This window comes from Solea solea, chromosome 2 (assembly GCF_958295425.1).
Source record: "Solea solea chromosome 2, fSolSol10.1, whole genome shotgun sequence".
Lineage (NCBI taxonomy): Eukaryota > Metazoa > Chordata > Actinopteri > Pleuronectiformes > Soleidae > Solea > Solea solea.
Window position 1 is genome coordinate 24,175,474 of NC_081135.1, and position 24,704 is coordinate 24,200,177.

A 24,704-nucleotide genomic window follows, 5' to 3' on the forward strand; every position below is an offset into this window, starting at 1 on the left:
GACTACACAGGTCGATCCGTCAGCTTCTTCCAGGAGCTGGTTTATTAGCAATGGCAATGAAGATCTTGGACTGGAATATGACTAGAATAAATATGGCAGTTGAGCAGCGTTAGTGTTGGATCCCCGAAGAGGAATCCTCACTAGCATTCTCCATTTGGAGTTTGCAGTTTGACTGTAAAATACCAAGTTTAACAGCTGATAGAAGCCATAATACACCACATCGGCCGTTATTGTTTAAACATAATTCCCTCTTCCAGAAATACTATATAAAACAAAGGAACACAATAGTTCAAGCGAAAAAAAAAGAGAAAATAAATGAGTATAAAATTATGAACCTTACACTTTGTTGCATCGCATTCCAAACAATCCTCTGGTTTGCAGCAGCAGAAAGGCAGGGAAACAGACATGTTTTATTAATTCAGTGTAGGTGGAAGAGACCACTGATGGACATGCAAAGCTAAAAAGACAACTGCTCTATGTGAAACATCAGAAATCCGCTAATGAAGTGGACTGTGTAAAAATATAATTAGCATAAAAAAGAAAATAACTAATTTATTGTGGGACGCCAAGAGCCGGATGTGAAGAAAAGCTGCTGCTTTTCTAATTATTTATTCATTAAGCAAACTAAAAGAACACACTAGGACAATGGAATAAGCATGTTTTAAGGACTGTTGGAGAGACATTTGTTATTTATCAAGAGTCAGTAATTAAAAAAAGTATTTCAAAGGTTTGCGATACAGTATAGCTCTGAATACCAACATATAGAAAGCTTGAAAAGCTTCACTTTGAAAGGGGGCTAGAGGGGAGAGAAGAAGGGCACGGTGGCTGTGTAAAGGTAATCCATGATGAGAACTGTCTCTCACCTGAATTGGACTGTCAGCTCCACGTTAACCTTTACCCTGATGCAGCATTTTAGGTTTCAAGGTTGTTTGAGATGGAAATCTGTGTATCAGGATCCAATCCAACAAACATGCAACTAATCTGACAGCAAATAAAAGGTGCGCTTCATAGCAATTGATATGGTCAGCATCACCCAATCTATCTACTGTATCGCCTTTCATCCCCCTCTTTTCTGTCCGTCTAAGTACACAGGGATGAGAAGGACACTGAATGCATCACACCACACTGTCCACTGCCCTCTTGGGGGTAAAGCTGTTGATTCGTTAACAAACACAAATCAATAGAGGGGTCTGTGTGGAGGATGAGTACAAAGAATTAATTTCCGGCTCCAGGGGCTTATGTTGCCAAATCACCAGCTTTAATCAACAGTGTCAAGTCAGAGAGACGAATCATGTTTACTCTAAGGCAGTGTCTTGCCTGAAAATAGCAGCATGTGCTCTGTCTCCTTACCAGTCTGTCTAGGCTTGTGCCAGCTGCAGTGGTAGGCCGCTCCTCTGGACTGTACGGCCTGAAGCGGGCGTTGAACACATCCGAAACACCACGGGTAGACCTAGTCATTCCTGCGGGTTTTGGCTGACCACAACCTTGAAAAACCTGCAATTACAAAAACATGGGCACCCAGTTGTCAGGGGTTTGAATTACTTTGGATGCGGAAAATAGGGACAACATGCTGTTTTGTTAAGGTCCTGTGATGCTTTCACCCCACATTACCAACGTGACAGTACTCTACGTCAAGTTGAGGTAATCATGTTGAGAGGTGACTCGACGAGGAGCTGTGACCAATGCTATTTAAGATGATGGAGTTTAGTTTTTACAGGGTTTTGGGAAAACACCACATATACTTAAACCATAAACAAAACTGCATCTGTTGCATGGGAAAGCCAACAGAGCATTTAGCGTTGAATGAAAACTGACATTTGAAACTGTGTGGGCAGGAAAAAAAAAAACTTCACAACCACCTACAATTTTTTTTCCTCGCTGAGTCCAATTTTGTGGGCAAAGAAAAATGCAGTAAAACACAGGAAACACATTAAATACTGTTAGTTGAACTAAGATTTTCTGACCAAACTGAAACATATAATTCAAATATAAGACCTATACTTGGACATAATTAGAATGTGTTCTACTGCACACCTTAGACACAGCCTCGTGTGGCTTACAGCGAGTTCCCTCTTAGTCACTATTTCATTTGTGGGAAGTTTGATTTCAGCAATCTGTCTGAGGTGTTATTTTTGGAATTCAACTAATTGACATACCCTGTAGGAGACCTGGGCACTGTTGTCTTGCATATTCATAATGGCCTCGGATATCTTGACATCAATGGGCTCCATGACAGATTCAATGTTGAAAGGTCCCTCCAGCCTCTGTGCCACCAGCAGCAGGGCATCTGTAAAAACAGTGGTAAAGAGGTGCTGTGTTGGGAGGCAGAGTGGGTGCAGAGAGACATATTCAGAGAGGAAAACAAACCCTCTGCATACGAAAATAACGCAACACAGTTCAAGTGAAGTGATGTTTGATTCACACATTTACTGTAGAGAACACAGCATTACACAAGGCACATTTCATTTACTCATGGCTACACTCTGTTTGGGATTTTTTGTCATACTCTTGAGGACTTTACAAACTTTAGTTTTGCTTAAATGTTAAAATTCTATATTGACCAAATTTGTACTGAGTGAATGAGTGATTGTATAAAATATTGACCAGCATTGGCTACATATATAGATGCATTTTTCTCTCTATTGATTAAAAATATTTGTGTTTTGGGCTGTTGGTTGTATAGAACAAAAGAGAAATAACAAATACTGTGGAGGTATAGTGACTGTGTCTTGGATTGTAATCATTACTCACTACACTACTAGTATTATCAAATACCTCCACATTCACATCATAATCAAAGTCATTACCCAAGTCAATAAAATGAGGTTGCACAGTAGTAATGAATAATTCTGATGAGCCATAGATTTGATAAGACATTTCAAAGCTAAGCACTGACTTGCATCTGCGGTGAGCAATGAAGACTAAAAGGTCATGGAATCATTAAAATCAATTTGTGGACACCCGCAATCACTTTGTATAATACTATTTGATATTTACTGTGATGATTCAAACTCAAGCTCATAGGCAAAGTGTCAAAGTGCACGAAACCCCACAGGGTGTGCGTTAATGGGCCTATGTCTCTGTAACGGAGGTTCTGCGTTTGAATGCAGTGGCACAGGGATTTGAACGTCACCAAACCACCAGCTCATAACTGTGCAAGTTTCAGACCTGGAGCCAGCACTTAGACGGTCTGTGAGGAGAGGTTTCTCCATCCACAGACCTCCCAGGATAGGACCTCACCAGCAGCCCGTCATAATGACTACAATTACCTCCTGACTAAATTAGGTCATCCCATCATTTTGAAGATTACAGAAACAATGGCATGCTTGTGAGTGTCCGAACTGTGGAAAATACCTTATTTTTTAATAATATGGCTGCTGCTTCCATAAACTACAAGATAAATGGTGTCTGTATTTTTATATATATATATATATATATATATATATAAATGTCTATATATATATAGACATTGAAGTACATATATAGATATTAAAGTGCACAAGATATTAATATAAAACTATAATACTTGAACGTTGTGAATGATAGCCAAACATTTAAAGAATAAATAGGAAAGAAATACTGAACAGGAAAAAAAAAATGTTACATAGAATAAAATAAAATAAATGCACTCCAGTTCTATAACAGCCGACCTAATCCAAATTTTGAGATCACTAATGGCAGAGAAAAAGAGCCGAGAAACATTAGCTCCTCTCTGGCTCCATTTCCTGTCCAATTATGTTTAAGTCTGAGCCTTTGAAGAGCTCTTCTGTTTGTTTACACTGTGGACTGCAAATAGCCTGTGATGTACCCTGAGATTTTAATATCGGCTACAGACTACCGTATGTCAGTGCCAAATGTTTTTCTACACAAGCTGTTCAATCACACCACTCTGCTGCCGTGTGGTGAAGTGCAGATGACCCATCAGAGAAGGCAGTCGCTAATTATCCATTACAATTGATGCTGATGGCTTTTCCTTGTGATTTCTTGATACTGAACTGCAATCAAGGCTGGAGATTGTATCTCTGTCTTATATTTCCCCCCAAAATGATTTGAAAGTGGCATTGTCATATTTAATCTAATTATAATGTAAATTTATTCCGCTGCCTCAGGTATGTCTGCTTATTTTTTTTTTTTTTTTCAACAAACACACATACAACAAAGTCAAATTCAAGCATAAGCTTAAAAGTTGTCAAGTGGAAATACTGAAAATTTAGGTCAAAGAAACCAAGTGGGAACAACTTGTATTTCACAAAAAAAGAAAAGACGAGTGCCTCCAGCATCAGAGGCGATGGCAATCTTTCCCAACAATGGTGACTTATCTGCAACTTATCAGATGGGCTTGACAAAAAGAGGGAGCCTTATACTAACACGGGGAAAGCAAAGAAACCGCAGGAAGAGAGAGACAGAAGGGGGAGAGAGAAGAAAGCAGAAGAATGACACGTGGTCCTGACTGATTTGAAAGATGTCGGGTTCGGGTTTTGCCCTCGAGGAAGAGAGGGCTCCTGCGCCACATGTGAAAACTTCTACCTACATGGAGAATTAATGACTCTCATTTATGAAGAGTGCACAAAGTCCAGTCCGCAGCGGCCTGGCTGCTTCTCTGAGCCAAATTTTCCCTGCGCTGCTTTCTGCAGCACTGTTAGGCCAGTGGGCAGCCAGAGGACATCTTGTTATCATCACGACACAGCCATGCAAATAGACACATCTTTCCCTATTCTGGGCTGATACTGTGCCTTAGTGGATACAGACATATACTGTAAAACTGAGAGGCACCCATGCTGTGAAAACCCATTGTGAGCCAGTTTTGTTCCATTGTGTAGGTTAATGTTTCAGTTTGTGATGTGAGACATGCTTATTTGTGCTGTCTCGTATACAAAAAAAAAAAAAAATATCTGTGAAGGTAATATTACTCCGGGCTCTGCCTCTTTATCGAGATTGATGTCCTCTTAAATTCAGGCTATGTCAGCCAGCAGCAAGCCTCCAGCAGACAAGGACAAATAAGGAAAGTGAAAAAGGCCATCTATGGCTCTTTGCCTGTGAAGAGCTCCATGGGATGAAAAATGGCTGTAGTGTAATTTGGATTCTGTAAAGCACAGCTCATCTGTGGTTCAACCAACTAATGGTGCTGTATGAATTGGTATGAACGTGGAGAGGAAGAACAAAATGCCAACGCATGTTGTCATCTGATAAAAAAAAAACTCAAAGAAGTTCATTATACATTAGAACACATCAGCACAAATGCTTTCCCACAGGACTATAAAGAACTAGTCTTTTTCTTCTTCTTCAAAATAATAATCTCTGTTCTCTTGATATAAACTCTCATATGACAACTCTAGACTAACTGATAATATATGTCAACCTTACTTTTAGGTCAGCCATAGAAAAATTAGAATATTTTTCAAGTGTACCCCCCTTGAAAATAATTCAAGGACCATATACAGTAGCACCACTATGTGTTTAACATTTCTGCTTCACTTTTTAAAAATGAATATTTACAGAATCCTCAAAGGATATATATCCTACAGATGTCGGTGGTTTCTTGACTTGTTTATTAAATCTCCTGAAATGTTTTATATGCTTTACTCAATATCACTACCGCTATCTACACTAGTGAATAAAACAAATATTGATATAGCAAATATTATTATTATTATTCATATGTGTTGCCATTTAACTACATACCATTGTAACAATAACAATAAACCATTATTCAGTTCTTTAGCATTTGCACTGTGCATCTTTGTTACGAGCAGCACACCAACCCGTAAACCATCCGCACTGGAGCAGCACTGGCACTGTGGCTGCAGTGGAACTTAATCTGATAATGAGCCATTCAAAAGCACAGTTTCATTAATGTCTTGTCGTTTCAAAGAAATCAACATCACAGTTCGCACTTTGTCAAAGCCACATTTTCCACGGTACATCGCCACCACTAACCACAGACCGCATCAGCCGCCAAACGGCTCACAGCAGAGACAATAATAAGCCTCAGTGCTCATAAACACACCGGAGAGAATCATTTCTCTCTCCTCACTAAGGTCCCCCCCCCCCTCTTTCTGCCAAATTAATATTTGCACAGGTGGGAAGAAAATCTCTGATTAGAGCTGCTCAACCATGTCTCTGTGTAAGTGGGAGTGATTAGAGAAGCGGGGATCTATAAAACTAAATGGAAATTAATATTTTAGCTACAGATGCTTTTGCGCATTAAACAAAGTGAGGACACATTGTTCAACCATTGCAGCTCTGTCAAAGGAGCACAGTGTTTTCTTTTGATATTTTATATAATGTATGAGGGTTATTAATCATATTCTTGAGCAAAATAAGTCATCTTTTTTGTAATTAGTTTGAAGGTAAACTGTTTTTGGATCAATCTTGAACATATTTTTCCACACTCACAGAACTTTGGCCTCTACACTAAAGGAAAGAGAAGTAAGAGGTTGTATTGATTTAAATACACACCAAACAAAGCCGGACACAAAAAAGCAATGTCCTCACTGTAGCAGCAAAATATAAAATGAGGACAATATTAACATATAATCTGGTGTTTTTAAGTCTTATCTTAAATCATTCAATTACATTAAGTTAAAGAGGCTAGTTTCATAATATGAATGTCCCTTTTTGTGCTTCTCTGCAGCAGTTTCTTCGCTAAGATGTGAAAGTAGAAACTGCCGAAATTTAAAATCTCTGAATGATCTAAATAATTCACACTGCTGAAAACCTACTTACTGCTTTTTACTGAACTTAAACAAATCCTTTTGGGAAAGATGTTAAAAATATAAATACACAGATGTTAGACTATAGCATAGAGACTGGAAATAAAATAAGAGCTAACCAAGCTCTGTCAAATAATAATAGAATCTTATACAATTTCATAATTATTTAATTCAACTCTTAACCCAGTGTTTCATGGGTGGTTCGGCAGCCAGACAGGTTGCTATAGAAACCGGCAGCAACTAGATTAAGTTACTGTTCCCAGAAGACTGTGGAGTGTTTCTTTCTTTAATAAGGTACCACTTCATGACAGAAACATTCATAGCAGTGAGCAATGTCTATCTCATCATAAGAAAAAGAAAAAAAAAAAAAAACATAAGCAGGCTTCTGCACTAGTATTAAAAATGTCGACATACTTATGGATCACTGCTAAAAACAAGTGGGCTTTGCTTTGAGAAGACACGACTTCTTCATAATTGAATTGTTTGAAGTTGCTGATAAGTGCAACCCAGCTTGGTTACAGCCACGTAGTGACTCACTTTTTATTCAGGTGGGAGCAGAATCCACGTCTACTTTTGAGTGTCATTGTGCCGAAGAATAAATAAATGCATTCATTTATCACGAGTACTTTGCATTTGCAAAATATTAAGTATTTCTTTTTAACTTCAAGTTATCAAGATATCACTTGTTATCGTCTTTCTTCAATCTAACGTTGAAAATGACTGCTGTGCTCTTAAGCCATCTTTGTCTGGATAGAATTTCTGAAGGAAAACCACAAACTACCTGAAGGTGAAGAGCAGATTACACCAAATATATGTGTCTGCATGTGAGTGTGAGATGTTTGAGTGAATGGATCCTGGGAGCTGATTGGTTCCGGTATAAGAGGCCTGATCATCCTTGCTGCAGGGGGACTTCCTGTGACTACCACTCACAGCCAGACTGCCAGCAGGCATTCTGAACTTGTTTTTAAGAAACCTTTAAAATGGTTTGTTTAGTTTGTGGTTGGGAAGAGTGAGTCTCCTTATTCATGTTACCATCAGGTTTTCCCCTATAAGCCTGGTCATGACACATATTTAGTGTGTTGCATGTGTGGAAACCTGACATCTATTATCTGTGCTTACATAAGTTCACACTCTGCAATGATTTACTACACACAAATCTGATCCAAACTCATTTTGACCCTGTTTTTCTTTGAGGTAATTATGCAGAACAAGCTAAACTTAAAGGCTCATCAAGAGATCTGTGGAAATCAGTGAGAGTGAGAAAGATTCAAATACGGCACCTAGACAGGCAGAATATGCTCATACAAAGAATATTCAGGGCCATGTTTTTAAGGAAGCTCAGCGCTAATTCATGATGATCAGTGGGAGCCAACTGTCATTTCAGTCCAATATTAGTCCAATACAGTGATTTTAGACCATTTATGAACTATGAAGCTGTTATTTAATTTCAAAGACACAATTCTCCAACTGTGTAACAAATATTGTTCTCCCAAAAAGAAGAAGATCTGATCTGATTGTATCAGATTTTAGATTTTTTATCTGATCGAGTGATTTTGTGCATTATTGGACTGATGCCGATACTGACCGATACCAATTCCCATCCCGAGTGTGCACCCAGTATAACACATGACTTCCAGGGCAAAAGAACATAAGGAGAAGAAGGCACAAAGAAAGAAGCTGAAGAGGTCAGTAATGCAACATGTACTCATGTACACTCAAGTGTAGTTTAAGCAAATTTGATCGTACTCTTTTGTACTAATTATGTTTTATATTTAACATTTGACAATTGTTATTGTGTGTAATGTAGCTCAGCTTGTACTTGTTATGCATTTACATTTTAATGCTATGTTACTATATTAACTGTATTGTCCCTATTTAAATACAGTTCTATTCTATTCTATTTCAATGGTGTGGCAAGTGGTAGCTGAAATAACTTTTCCTATATTTCAGAAATAATAATGTGATATCAAGTTTTACTGCTATAAGTGCTTCTACAGAAGCAAAAGACATATGACAACTGGTGATTATTTCATGTTAGGTTAATTTGAGGCTGTCACCATTCATAGTGTCTGACATCTGCAAATGCACTTCCTATATATGACACAATTATCTTATATTTGCAGTGCACTTCATCTCATTTACTCTCCTATTTGTGCTCTCTCTCTCTCTCTCTCTCCCCCTACTTCAGATCCATTGTAGAGTTCATTTTAATTTAGTAAATCTATTTCAGTCTTTAGGAATACTCCTATATTGAATATTGAACTCCTACTGTATGGTTAATATACAGTAAATGCCTGATGATGAAAGCCAAGTCAGAAGCACAATATCTGTTTGGGGGGAGAGTTAGTTGAGTTAGTTGATTTCCATTGTAAGCGCATATTTAACCTGTGTCTCTCTGCAGGTGTGAAAAGAGAAATACATCATGGTAACGTGTTAAAGGTCTCAGATAAATCAGAATTCATGCTGGTAGAAGCACACCATTCAAAAACCCCTGTGAGCAGAAAGCATGTGTGTGGTCTAACTGTCCACTTTCAATGTGTTATGGAGAAAGGTTATTTTCTAGTCAATATTTTATTCATGAGGAATTTTTCACAGCGGAAAGGATATGTTGCTGGCTTCAATTTTCATAAACAGTGGGGCTGTAGCTGGCTCCAGTTACAGAGTGAAACAAATCACCTAATTAAAAAGAAATGAGCAGATAGAATCGATGCAGATCGCTTCCAATGTGGTGACATGTCTCTCAGGAGGAAACAGCAACAGCTTGTAAACATTATTCAACAAGATTGCAAATAAAACTGTGGCCCACTCAAGCAATTTCCTTTAAAAAAAAAAAAAAAAAAAAATGAATGAATAATTTAAAGGTGGAGGAGGAAAAGGTCCCTCATAGATGTCAAGAACATGTCAGCAGGAAACAAAAATGACACAATACAAACTGTAGAGGACAATATTTATGACTGCAGCATGTGGCTGGTATTTAAATAACCTCAGAGGAAGATGACTTTGATTTGAAAGCCTGGCAAATAACATCAAAAATGGTTAAAAATAGTCAAACAGAAGGTAAAAAAACAAAAACAAAAACAAAAAACCCAAATAAACACTGTCAAAACAGATGATCTTAAAACAGATATTGATTTATGCAGAAATATGATGTTCTGGACTGTTTGATAATGAGGATTGGGTGTATATGGGTGCTTGGGCGCTTGGGCATTTTGAAAAGACTGGCAGCAGTTCATCAGAAGCCCCACACTTGAACATTTCTAACTTTTAATTTAATCAAATTGTACATGGAGGGCTTTGTTAGGTAGGATATAAGGAGATGCACAGAGTAAAAAATGGATTTCTCACTCGCATTCTGGTGTTTGAAATCAATTGACTAATTAAATATACTGCCTAAAATATTATTACCATCAGCTTTTGTAATTAATGCACTGGATAGATTATCTGATTAGGAGCAGAATGGGGAGAGGTCAGCAAAGGATTTGTTCTCCAGTGGGAACAAATGGATTATAGCCTGCATGGCTACTCAGCAGGGCACATTCAATCTACTCTAAGGTTCTATTTAGCTCATTTGGTGTTATACTGTGCTAATTTTAGCAGTGGCATTAATAAATTAAAAGAATAATGCATACATGTTCTGTGTATCACATGATAAAAAATGCAGACAAAGGATGAGACGTAGGCTTGCATTGTTTAAAGTGCACTGGACTCAAAAATCAATTCATTTCAACTGTTTTTGAACAGGCAGTAGAAACAAAAATTAAAAATAAAACCTAAAATAAATACAGACACTTTGAAAGATTTTACAAGTCGATGGAATATTATATAACATAGCAAAGCAGCTGTTTACTCACACACACCAGATCTACTTGTGGCAGAGCCGCAACAATCTCTTCTTGTTCCACACTCAGATAAAAGATTAAAGGGGGAGGTTAACAAGTATGAATAAGTGTCTATTTTTGTTTCCCCACTGGCTGAAATTTGTATCATGAGATATTGTTGTTTGCTGTAAGTAAAGTTGTGCGAGGAGAAGTTTAAAAAAGAAACCCAAATCGCTGCATTTCGGTGCGCAGCCTGTGGGTTCAGAGGATTTCTCGCCCTTTTTAACTCTCCAAAATCTCATCATCTCGGTGGAGTAAGGATATGATGGCGGTGTGAAGAGCTGTCATGACATTCAAGCTAAATATCACAGCTCCATGTCTGCATTGCATTGGCTCTGCAGGACACTCGGGTGTTTTCTCAATTTCTCTCAAACCAAAGCCAGTTCTCTTAACGGTGCCTTATATAACACATTTACTTGACTGCTTTACACATTACACTCGCCTGGCTGTCAGTGCGGAACATGAAAGAGCATTCCTGATCATTTATAGTCACACCAACGCCTCTTTTGTGCTCAGAAATTAAGCTAATTGAAAATCTTTCTTCCTCTATTGAGCATAAATGTCAGTGCCAAATTAATAATAATAATTGACAAGAGTTCTGATAAAGACAGAATAAATGATGTGGCCCTGTCGGGATTGTGTTCTTTGTTATTTGGGTATATTTAGATCGTACCGAAAAAAAACAATTGTGTCTGCGCAAGCAGGAATCTCTCTTTCTAACAACTTATATAGTGAATTGCTGGATAAAAACTGGCTATGAAAATAGATTCATTCTGCAATATCTGGAGCAACTCAAACCACATGAGAGTAAAATGCTGCTTGACCTGTTGCAAATGTAATTAAGAGACATGCTGCAACAGCTTGTGTTGGCACCTTGTTTACTTTGTTGACTGTTGACTGTTGAATGTGAGCTCTCACAGGTGTTTCTTAGCAACAGATTACTTGGCTACAAAGACAACAAAAGCGACAGTAGCAGACTTGGTTTTATCAGCAGCATATTACAATTCATTTCAAAGTAAATGAATTGAAATCCATTAATTTTCCATTAATCCATTCTATTTCTATACGTTCTAAAGAATGAGAGAAAGTATAGAAATAGATTGAAGTAATTCACTTCTGTGCTGAAGTGAATTATGTATATTGTAGGAAAATGTGGCATATTTATCAAATAGAATGCTGGTCTCCTTGTGTGACGCAAAGGAAAAGCGAAAACAGTGGGAATCATTTGTCAAATACAGGTATCTTTACTTTAATCAGAGGAAATGAGCAGTCGTAGAGCTTTATTATTTTCTCACTGAGGTATTTTTTTTTACTTTTAAGCAACAACATACACAAGAAAAGAACAATATATTAGGAAAATAACCCTCCTCATAAATCAAAATTATCATGACACTTGAAAACAAAATGAGTAAACAACGCAAAAAGAGTACGCTGGAATGAAGTATATGGTCTATTGACAGGCTGGTAAAGTTGATTAATGAAGGTTAACACTTCACTACGTTCCTGCTTTTAGAGAAAAGTTCCCAAACTCAAACATGCATCCGTCAGTCTTCTCGTCTCTCCTGCCGCACTGCAGCTGCTCTGCCCTTGCAGAACATATAGAGCTGTTCAGGTCACATGACTGTATATGTTCCACATCGTGAAAGTACAGGACTGAAAAATATTATTTTCTTTCTCGCCTGACATACAATGTATAGTCACAGAAATGAACAGTAAGATGTAATGCCTTGATGACATGTATATAATATATTATCTGAGTAATCCAAATGACTAAATAAGATGAATAAACTTGTTTGTTTTCTAATATTTTTAACTACCTCTGAATAAAGTCTAGTAGTAGAAAGGTATATGCTCTGATAAACATTCCATTATTATTCCATTATTATTATTCCTTAATGAGGTTGTTGCTGATCCAAGATTTTCACAAAATCATAAATCAATTACTGTTCATCTGTCCTATTAGGAGATGTTTTTTGATACTAAACGACTCGTTGTAACACAAACTTCCACTGAGAATCGACCGGGAGCTCTTTGCAGCTTTCACCTGCTTTGAGCTGCTCATTGTTTAGGTTTATGGTTCACAGTGTCCCAGTGGCTCACACAACTTTGTGCAACTGCATCAAGGTCACAAGCTTAAAGAGTGTGTGGTATAAAACGTGTGCAGCAGAGAACGGCTCGGTGCTAAAGAAGACTAGAGACTAGTGGAGGAGAATGTGTTTCAGAAAACCGATTGGAGAGCTAAAAGTGTTTTGACTTTGCTAGAAATAACAGTAAAAGCTGCTTTATACTACAGCTCCGCCATTCACCCATTCACCCATTCACCCACACAATCATACAGCACATCTCTGTGCACTGCATTTCCTGTCACTCACCTTTCTTACTCATTCACATGCTGCCAGCACGGCGGCATTTAAACTAGTGGAACCAGGAATCAAACCCACAACCTTTGAGTTGAAAGACGTCTCACTCTACCACTGTTACTTTATTTGTAACCCTACCTCTAAACACACACCTCTAATACACGTAAAAACATGTGTTACAGGAAGAGGAAATAGGTATTTTAATGCACAAATCCAAAGAGGTACAACCTTAATCGATGTATAAGATGAAGTTTTTTTTTATTTATTATAATTTAAAACATAACTTTTAAGTCAAAGCTACTTAATAGTTGACAACAGCCACTATGCAAATTCAGTGTTGGATGGTGGGCATTTGATATCAAATCATCAGCAGGAAGCATCTTTATAACACTATAAAAAATGAATTAATATATAAATAACACAATCATGTCTGTGTTCTTTGTCTCCAAGTTGAAGAAGTTCCCGGTGAACTTCTTTTCCACAAACGTCAACACTCCCTGCAGTGCACTTTTGCCCTATTACAATTCCCCATTTAGCCCAGCAGGAGAGCAAGAGACAGACAAATGAAATCTTTTCATGCAGGGAAATGTTGACAGACGGAAAGCGCGCGTGTGACGTGTGTCAGTGAAATTATTCTCAAAATGTGACAAACGAACAACACAGACCTAGCTGAAACCTAGACGTTTTAAAATAGAAACTCAACCTCTGCCAAAAGAATACATCCCTCTATTTAACGCTGAAGGTCGGAAATTTTACTGTAACCACTTTTAATATAAGTTTGAAAAAACTAAATTGTAAAATGCTTTATGATAGAGTTACAATGAACACAGTGGAAGCACACAAATACCACAATTACATGAAAGAAACACAAACAATTTTATATAATTGTCTTTTTATTTTGATTACTAATATCGTGTGATTTGTTTATGTTTATGTTTCTTCCTCATATCCACTTTAGAGCAAGGGACTCAAACGTGCGGCCCCCGATCAATGTCTTGCAGCCTGCCACTTAATATCAAGTTATAATCAGTTATTTATATATGGTTTTTCATCATTAATATGTTTATATTGAGAAACATAAATCGTTCCATGTCAAAATAAACAATTTTATGTTGAAATTCTGTGATATATCATCATAAATATTAATATTCCAATATATTTTCCTCGAAAAACGTTTGAATTTGACCGACAAAACTAGACACTCAGTGGCCCCCAGGTCATTTGAGGATGAGACACCTGCATTAGAGCTTTACTATACAGACGAAAACATGATACTTACCAATGTACTGGTTCCACTCTGGATCCAGGTCAGCTTGGTTGGCCAGACAGCCCTTCATGACATTCAAGCAGTAGTTCTTACAGGATTTTACTGCTGGCATGCCCTGACAAAAAGGGCAGTAAAGCATCTTTGTCAGCGCTCGCATACATGATGGAGTGCTGCTTACCTGCGAGGACAGAGTGCGACAGCAGTCATTAGTACCTGAACAGGACCAATGAAATCCATGATTACTTCCCATCAGTAAACAGTTACATGCTATTTAATTGTTGTTGCCATTTACTACCTATTTACTGGACATTGCATTCTACCAGCTCTACACCTTCATAAGAAAAGGTGACATGTATATAATCCCTTTAATGATGCCATTTTATATTTGCCACATCGTTTGTCCATATAAGCTTGTTGAAGTGTGGCTGTAGTGACAAAAGATCACCACGGACTCTTGTAAATCCCCCAAGACAAATCTGCAATTGCAGAAGCGTCTAAAAAAGGGGTGCAAAGTGCAATGCTTTGCCTTGTGTAAGCTATATGGCATTTCAGATGACTAATGCAAATTTGAATGTGTGACCTACTAAAATCGACATATTACAGTACATGATTTCAAGCATGCAATATTCTTGAAGTGCCTCAGTCACAACTACTGGACATCTTTCTGTGTTTTGTGACCCCACAACTTGCACTTAATTAACAATTTTTTGAAGCTGATAACATTTTAAAGATTAAAATAGTGAGTATATTCTTTTTTTTGCAGAAACAATTTGTTGGTCTTATGCCAGACAGGCATAAGACTAGTGCCTTTTTTTAAAGTTGACTTTTCATGTTAAACAAGATTTCTGGACAAAGGATGTTGTTAAAGCACAAGTTGTAGAAAGTAAAATGGAAATGTGCCATGTTAACATATACCATATCATATATTTATAAATGATACATTTCTCATTTGGCCAAAAATGTGCATAAAAAAATCAAACATCATTGAAATAAGAATTCCATAGAGAGAAATTGTTTCAACAAAAACATAGGCCAAGGGAGAGTGCTTTGATTATATACAGTGCTTAACAAATATTTACGAGACCACCTGTTATAACAACGAGAAAACATGAATGTTTTAGAAGTTTCAATAACGGATTTAAAACTAAAAATGTTATTGTTATTTATTTGACAAATAAACTGAATTCACCCTTTTATACCCAAATGTGTGCTTCTCAGAGAAGTCAGAAATCAAGAAATAATAATGTGCTTTACAATTTTCTTCAGTTTTTTTTTTTTCATCAAACAATGATTTTGAAAATGCATGGATAACAATAATAATTATATTTTAGCATTAAAAATAATGGATTAAACATTACATAAAAATAAAAATATGATTTTGATCATTGCCAATGCTGTTAAGTTAGGGCAGCTGTGGCTTTGGGTGGTGGTCTAATAAATGTGCTAAGCACTGTAAATGATACTGGTATATCATTCACCAGTGAAGGTGTGAATGTGTGAAGATGTGAATGCACCAATTAACATGTTCTCCTGGTATAAAACACAACACCTGTCAAAACATTTAGATCTGTCTAATACGGATCCTCCACACGAGGGTCACGAGTCACTAGAGGCAATCCCAGCTGACACAGGGTGATTCACCATGGCCAACACGCAGAGATGAACAACCATTCACTCTCACATTCACACCTACAGGCAATTTAGAGTGTGTGCGTGCTTTTGGACTGTGGGAGGAAACTGGAGTACCCAGAGAAAACACACACACACACGGGGAGAACATGCAAACACCATGCAGAAAGGTCATGACCCTGGGTCGTTTTGCTGCAAGGCAACAGTGCTAATCACCTGAGATAAACAGTTTGTTTGTGAAACTCAGACTCCAGAAACAACATGAGTAAGTCAAAGCGCTGCACTAAAGTACTACATCATCTTCTTTTATTCAAGACAGACTTCAATCCCAGCAGCAACAGGCAGTAGATGTCACATCTGAGAGACACTGCGAGACAGACCCCCTCCAGCAGGGTGTCTTATTCTGTTATGCTTACACCCAATCCCTCATGATGAGTTTAAACCCTGGGGATCAAAGGACTGCAGTCGCAGACACATGACCTGAAATGTCATGACTGAAATGTCAAGAGGTGACGCTGGGACGTGCTGGCTTGTACGCAATGTAGGGTGTAACTCAGTAAACGCACACTAACAACACATCCTTTCGGGCTGCTTCTAAATGAGCCTCCCCCCCACTACTACTAGGGGGAACTTCAAGTTCAACAAGTGCACTATGGTGCGACTCCTGAGAAATGAATGTTGGATCCCTTAGAAAATCAGAAAAGTATCCTCTCCTCAGTGTCTTTCCTATTGTCTCTGATGAGTGAGGCTTACTACATTCACATCTGTATCTGTGACCATGTGCTGCGCAACAAACATCTAAATATTTATGGCGATGGTGTGAAATATCCCAGCAAAATCAAAACGAGTAGTGAAAAGAAAGTGGGATGGCTGGGGATTTGCAGTGCAGTACTTATCTGTCTCTACACACATAAGAGGGATTGCAGTCCTTTTGTTGAGTATGAATAAATCCGAGCCTTAGCCCTTTGCTTTTCCTTTAATCTTACTTTGTACATGATCATAACTATACACACTCCCAGGATGATATACTGCAAAGGCATTAAGATTACATTGCATCAAATGGAATACTAAGGCAACTGTGTGATAAATGGCTTATGTGCACTGGGTGAACAAGTATAAGGAAAGACAGCAGTCAACAGTGATGGTTCTCTTCTTTTTCTTTTCTTTTTCAAGGTTCGGGCATTTCTCCTGAGCCACGACCCAAACCTCACAGAGCCTAAAACATCCTGACAACATGCACCCGAAAAGCACCTGACTGAAACAATGTGTGCTTACTAGAGAGACACAAGAGATCTTGTGTGCGTTCAAATGTGAAGACCACAGTCTTGATTTCAGTTGTGGGGGGGGTCAAATAATGAACATTAAACAGAAGGTAGAACCTGACAGAAACAAGCATTTGATTGAGTTAGAATCTTAGTAAAAATACCTTTGACACTCTCTGAGCCACCTCCCGGCCAACAGAGAGCCCTTGGACAAATGTGCGAGCGGCGATGAATGCCCGCGTAACCTGAGCCTTGAGCTTCCTGGGCACGTCTCCAAAGGGCTTGAGCTGGTCGGTGTACTTACTGATACACTCCAGATAGTCCTCAGTGATGACATACTGGGAGTTGAGCAGTGTGAACATACGCTCCAGTAGCCGTGACCAAAAGTCATTAAGCATTTCCTCCAGGTTAACATTCCCTCCTGTGTAGTAGCGTTTCAGCTCAGCAAACAGGTTCTCAAAGACCTCTGAGTTCTGCATGTAAGGCTTCCCATAAGTCCTCACGAACATCTCATTCAGGGACCTCTCTGTGTTTTCCAGAAGCTCCAGGAAGAATTCTGTGGCAAGAGGAAATGAAAAGAGAAAGTTACTAACATGATTTTCTTTCATTTGTGGCTATAAATGATTCTATAAGGGTACACACACACACACACACACACACACCCTTGCTTGTGACTGAAATAGGAAAACAGCATCATTATAATGTCACTTGTTTTCAAAAGTTTGCTTAATTGCTGTACTAGAAAAAATAAAATAAAAATAGCTGATCGATTAAAGCATTCCATTGCTGCTTTCATTTTAGAACAGGCTTCACCGCTTTGTTGATTTTCATTTCCAGTACGCAACTTTTGACACTGCAATAGGAGCCCTCCTCATATATTTCTGGAAAGCAATAAGGTTTGTATTTGCAGTGCAGGGAGTCTCTGTTGTTTATATCACACCTTTAGACTCCAAATATAGATGTGTGCTTGAGTGAAAGGAATTGGTGAATGATTTTTTCTTCTACACCAATTCAGAGTGGAGCAGTGCTGCACATAGTGGAAGCACAACGCTGTCAGATGAAGAACTTATCCTCCTATAGTGTGATTCCATAACGCAGTTTGTCTATGGGGTGTACAGCCATTGTGCATTCTTCCACCATCACCATCTTATTTGCCTCAGAAGTCTGTGACTCACCAGAAGCTGAGATGAGATGATAACATTTCTGTAATGATAGTGCTGCCATTCAAGGACCAAGATTAATATTTAAATAGGCTCAGAAACTCTGCACATTTAAATGCAAAGGGAAATGGTTCAAGACTAGAAAGTCTAAAGGGATATTTCCTCTTTCGGCTCAGACTCTCTACTTTCTTTCACCTACAGTGAGTGATTAAAGAAATCAATTTTACATTTCCTGACTCACTGTATGGATGTCCATAAAGCTTTACAGCAGCATTAACTGATTCTCTAAAAAAAAAAAAGCGAAAAAAAAGTTTTTACAATATTCAGATATAATTATGTCATTCAGATACCCTACACATTTAAGATGTATTCAAGATGAATTTAAAATGAGTTTGTTTCCGTTTTGGCTGAAGTTGATTTAACTGTGTGGACAAAGTAAGCTGTAAAATATTTTAAAAAAAAAATGCAGGGACTAAAATCAAAGAGCTGTGTGGGTTCTCTCTATAAGAGCATGTCAGTTATTAATAACACAAAACCCCTTTAGTTAAGGTGATTAATGGTTGAAAAGACAACAATGATCACCAGTTTATCCAGATCAATGATGGATAAAATAATGGTTTACATCCATACATTCTGTTGCTCTTCTAACTCACCTAAATGTTGGCGTTTTTCCACTATATAGTACCGCCTCACCTCACCTCACCTCACCTCACCTCACCTCGGCTCTACACGGTTTGCTTGGTTTCCATTACTATAGTTCCTCCTCAACATGGGCGGGGTCATCAGAGCGGCTGCATGAAACTGCCGTGACTTCATTTTATACACGACACACACACACACACTAGTGACTTGTAAGGCACTTGTTTTCGATGTACTGAATCATTAGAATCAGTTAGTTAAAAAGATGAGTTCAGTTCTTCCTCCATGACCGGAGCACAGCCTCTGACACGGTCACTGAATAAAGCGGCAGGGTTTGTGATGCTCGTGATCACAGGCTTCCAGCAGTGCTGTCGCTAAATACACCAGACTCCTCTGTTAAATGATGAGATTTTAGACATTTCCTTGTTATGTGTTGGACGTTAACCTACGTTAACAGGATTGTTAAGTCTTCTTGACAGCACAGCACTCTTCCTGTGACAGTCTGGCGGTTCCAAGCGAGCCGAGTCGCCAGAGCAACAGTACCAGGTATTATCACCAATGGAAAGGCACAATAACCACGCCGTGCTGTGGCGAGGAGATTCGCGCTTCTTACAACCATCATACTAACTACAACTGTTAGTCTTCTTCTTTAATTAGCCTCAGTAATGCAGTTTCTGGTAGCTAAGTCATGTGACATACTCTGAACACATATCCACTAAGTGACCTGTCTGGCACAACTGAGCCATGCACATTAGAGTCACTTATCAGAACGGTCCTGACAAATCTGTGATGGATCTGAAGTGGTCATTAGTGCTCAGCAATGAAGGTGAAATTGCACAGCACAGAACCAGAGACAGGAAGAAAAAAAAAGAAAAAAACATTAATAGCATGTGTTTCTGTTATCTTGAAGGATATGACCTTTTCCTACATTAGTATGCAGGACGTGTGTTGTTGGCCAACATGGTTACTTTGGCTATTCAGACTATATTGTTAGTGAAACACAACAGTGAGTATTATCTGCATATCTAAATATGCAAATCTCCATTTGTGCTTCAGTGAGATGTGTTTGGTAATGAAATCAGTCAGTGACGCTGAGCAATGCGCACATTGATTGATGACAGCTTCAAAACTAATTTCATTAAAAAACATTTTTTTGGGGAAAAGAAGCTCTAATCACTCAAAGTGTCAGCTGAGATATTAATTGAATGTAGCAAATGTAATTAAAGCAAAAAATGTATTGTTAATGTGGAAAGTGTACTTCTAAGCCTGGAGTGATAATTTTATTATGGATGGATGCAGCATGAGTCAGTGCCTCACAATATACAATATTTGACTAAAACAGGCATCTTAATCTAATAAGTAACAATTCAATGAATCCCTGTTATTTAAAATAATAATAATCATAATAATAATAATAATAATCATAATAAAAAATAACAGGGAAGGCTTATTAAAATCCTGAAAACTTCAGAGTGATTAAGGCATCTGGCTATATGAGAAGCTACAAGAGGATGAAACAGAATAAAGATGGTGAAATCCTGGACAGTAGGATTCTATTACAACATGCAGAGAGTTCATTATATTTCGCTGATATAGTTCACGGTGGCTCTGGTTTATTAATGTGCACACAGAGGTGAGCAGAGCCTACACAGAGCCATTTTCTCTGCGATGAAGAGAAATCTTGAGTCTCCACCGTTGAGGGCTCTCCTTTGTGTCAGCTTTAATTTCAATAATTCTTAAACTGGCCACTTCGCCTTCAAATTATAGACCTTGATGACGGGAAAAAAAGCCAGTTGCAATTAGATCAAATCTTGTCGAGATAATATGGAGTCGACGTGATTACGAGAACAAAGCCAGTGGAGGCAGAGTGTAGGTGGACATCTGTGAGGACCCCATTATAAGTGGCTTGCAGAAATAATTACTGTCCTAATATGGTGACAAGCTGTGACCATGACGTAGGAGGATATGTAGGATGGTTTTACACAATGATGCACACCATTGTAAATTATTGTTAATACAATCTACTACCAAAAAAAGGAAAAAGAGACAAGAAGCTGTGTTGGGAAACAGAGGCATTAGCTCTCTGGACCACATTTGGCTGAGCAAGCACTATTATGTGTCCACAAACAAAGTTATCAAAAGCATACAGTTAATCATGCTCTGAGTTAACCTATCTTAAACAAATAGCAGCTACACAGTATTCGGAAGCATGGATCTTTAGACAAACAAGGCCCCGGGGAGTGCAATTTAAACAGGGTCTTAGGAAGAGGCTGAGGGTAATTTGTTTATCTTCATAAAGTGATGCATTTTGTGACATGTTGTATTCATTATGGGTTGGATGGGCAAAAAAATTGCAGTGCAGCTTGTAACAGCTGAGGTCCAGGACGGAATTATAAAAATGGCACCTTTTGCAGTAATATCATGGAGGTGCTCACAGCTTGAGAAAACAAGCTGGTTCAACCATTATAATTTCACAACATATTCAAAATGCAGCGTGTGATTTCAAGGCGACACGCCAATGTAAAGTACCAAATATATTGAATACAGAAGTTCAATGCAATATTTTTTTTGGGGGGGGGAAATGTGTCAGATTCCATCAAGCAACACATTGTTATTGTCACTGACTATGTGTAATTTATTAGTGAAGCTACCATGTGTGAACAAGTAAGACATGGTTTGTTGGTCCTCCTGCACCAGAGTAAACAGCTCGTTATCTCCACCGGAATCACTTCTCCTACAGGACAATTGTTTATTTAAGGCGTTCGCCTATACTTTGTGATTATTAAAATTGGATTATGTAAAGTACACTTTATAATCCAAGTCTGCAGCTGCGTTGAGCTCTCATGGAAGGAGCTGGCAATTTTACTCACAAAAGGAGCCCTTTGAATTTCACTTGTCAGTCATAAGGTGGGTTATTGATTGGTCGGACAGGAATCGCTGCTTTAAGTGCTATACTAGTGGCACAATGTGACACAGCAATGGTTTCATTGTAAAAAAAGGAAAAAAAAAAAAGGGGGGGGGGGGGGGGGAAGGAAAAGTAAATGGTGAGTCCAGACAGAGGCGTCTGTGAACAAGGTCTACATAGTAATTTAATATTTCCTTATATTTGAAAGTTACGCTATGCAGCTCTTCACCACGAGGAAGAGAAGAGGTTAACATTGTGACCTCAAACACACACAATCCTGTAAAAATCCATATAGGACAAATAGACTCAGATCCCCTTCAGTCACACCGGAGTCCTACAACCTCAAACAATAGGATTCCTTCACTTCAGAATGGCTCAGCCTGATCCACACACTCATCCAGTCTCACGCATCCACAGTCTTCTAGTGGAGTCGAGCTTCTATGGATTCATTTTGGATTAAGTTACTTGCTCAAGGGCACGTCAACAATGGATGCTCGGGGGAAAAAGAGAATTCACTTCATCTGTCCTTGTATAGATACAGAACATTCAACAACACTGTGTGTGTGAGTCAGTGAGTGAGTGCAAAAGAGGATCAATTTTGGAGCGTGGATCACATTAGTATTCTATTTGTTTTCCCAGCACCATGGTGTTTATGACCAGGAGGGCCAAGAATTGATAAGCAATTAAGCAAAATAATTTAGTCTTTAATAAGCAAAGTATAAAAAACTGACTGGATTTGCCGTGGTTTTATGTGTATCATGGTGATAACAATGGAAATTTTGAGACCTGCTATTTTAAAAATAAATCAGCATAGTTGTTAAATTGCAGCATGTTTGACAAACAGACGATTTTAAGATTCTAAGATACAGATGCACTCTGTAACACAGATATTTGTGTTCCTGCTTCGATAGTCTTGGCATCGTGGAGACTGTGCCCTCTCACAGTGACACGTAGAGCTGCAGTGTCAGGTATGCGTGGGCTGGCCATCTATTGTCAGCTACTGTAATACTCATCACTAACAGAAGGAAATATACACATACAGTACACTGATTTTATGTCGGTGTGAACTACAAAGCTCAGTGCTAAATAGATGGCGAAGAGCTAACAACACGGCATGATTTGGATCTTTAATTCTCTGGCTCCGTATCAAGGCGAAAAGTCATTTCAAATAATAACTTCTTTCCTCATGGCAGCAGTATATTAAATCTCATCTCATATCCCCTGCTGAAAACTAATAACCTGGCCACATCAAACACTCCGATCCAATTAATGACACATAAGGACAAATGCGAGATTCAAATCGAGCAATCAATATCAAATATATTTGCTGAGCGGGTGGTCAGTCAACACCCTCAGCAGACCCAGAGTCTGCAGACGGCAAAGGAGCTGTGGAGATGAAAACTGCACATAGCATCTGACATTGATGAAATTATGGGGAGTGGCAGCAAACCCCATGAGGAGGAAGGGTGCCTGGAGTCATGCATCTAAGTGCTGCTGGACAAACCCCATTTCCTCGCTCACTGGAGTCCTCCTACTGACATGCACCATCCTGACAGCAGCTGATCAAAATAACACTTATTTATTTATGCAAGCTTCCAGGAATCACATGCAGACTAAAGAAGTGCATATTCCTGGAAAACAAAAAAGACAGACATCACCCAGTCACTGTGACATTGAGTTTCTGGGCAATGCGCAATCATCTGAGAGTCGCATACTGTAACTCAATAGTATTTGTTTCATACAAGATGTTGAATAGTTTGACGAGAACGAGCATAGCAAGACACGGCATTGACTGCCGAGTATTAAATTGCTTTATTAATCACTCAAACATGATTTAGTCGTGACACTGGATATGTTTAGAAAGCCCAATATGAATATCTATGCTCCTACCTACATTCAGAGAAAGAAGAGAATTATTTTTTGGATAAAATTAAACATGGGTCAGTATTCACGTTCAGGATGAGATCCTATAGTCATGCTGGCATTTTAAATGTCTGTGTTACTTACACAGTTTATAAAATGAATTTACACAATGTTAACAGATGATACAACAAGTGCATAAACATAAAAGATAGTATCTAATTTATTTATGATTGCCAAACCACAGAGATGGCCAGTGTAAAACCTTCATGCTCAATGAAAATGATCATTAAAAATGCACAACATATTATGCATTAAAATTGGATACATCATAATAATATGCATATATTAGCCACTTTCAGCCACAAATCCATCTTTTCAGAGAACATGACACATAGCAGCTGTAACTCCCCATAGACTAAATACAGTTGTTTTTTTTTTCAAAACACATAGACTCCTACATCATTGATACCATAATGATGATGTTGAACAGTATGGAAAGAGTCTATGGATGATAACCTCTAAAGGACAAAGACAAAGACTCAGACTTCACAGCAGGTTTTGCCTGCAGCACAATATTTGATATTTGATCACAAAAAGTGAGGAATATAACAGCTGTTGCAGTTCAACATCTGCAAAAACATGGCCTTAGATGACACGTTTGAGGGAAAGGTTGGCGTTGGGAATAACAATGCATCCTAAAATGACCTGAATATGTTAATTCAAACATTAGGGCATATCATTAAAGATGCTAAGGTTGTATTGTACCCACAGCCTTTCAAGAAGAATGTGAAATAAAAAAAAACAGCAATGATCTTTTGTTAGTCGCACACATGTTAAAATACTGTGCAACATTGTTCACTTTTAAGTTTCTAATCTGAAAGTAGCTGTCAATGTTACCAGTAGTTCAGATATAGCATCTCAGTTAATTCATTTTGAATTTAGAGACGGATCAAGATTTGTCATCTCTGGTCTCCACGACTTTACAAGATTCTTGATTAGCAATTAAAATTCCAGTGATGTGTGCAAGA

At 38.2% G+C, this 24,704-nt stretch overlaps 1 protein-coding gene across 2 annotated transcripts in view; it reads right to left on the reverse strand.

Annotated features, from left to right (window-relative positions):
- The window catches only part of gpc6b (glypican 6b), a 68,227-nt gene that overhangs the window by 22,451 nt on the left and 21,072 nt on the right, over positions 1–24,704 (reverse strand). Inside the window, exons 3-7 of one of the 2 annotated variants that reach the window (XM_058622352.1) lie at positions 17,274–17,665; positions 14,231–14,396; positions 2,157–2,287; positions 1,351–1,494; positions 341–370 (exon numbers count right to left, since the gene is read on the reverse strand). In XM_058622352.1, coding sequence (XP_058478335.1) covers positions 341–370; positions 1,351–1,494; positions 2,157–2,287; positions 14,231–14,396; positions 17,274–17,665 — 863 coding nt within the window. The remainder of the gene's footprint in view (positions 1–340; positions 371–1,350; positions 1,495–2,156; positions 2,288–14,230; positions 14,397–17,273; positions 17,666–24,704) is intronic. The other variant, XM_058622353.1, reaches the window with a different exon arrangement.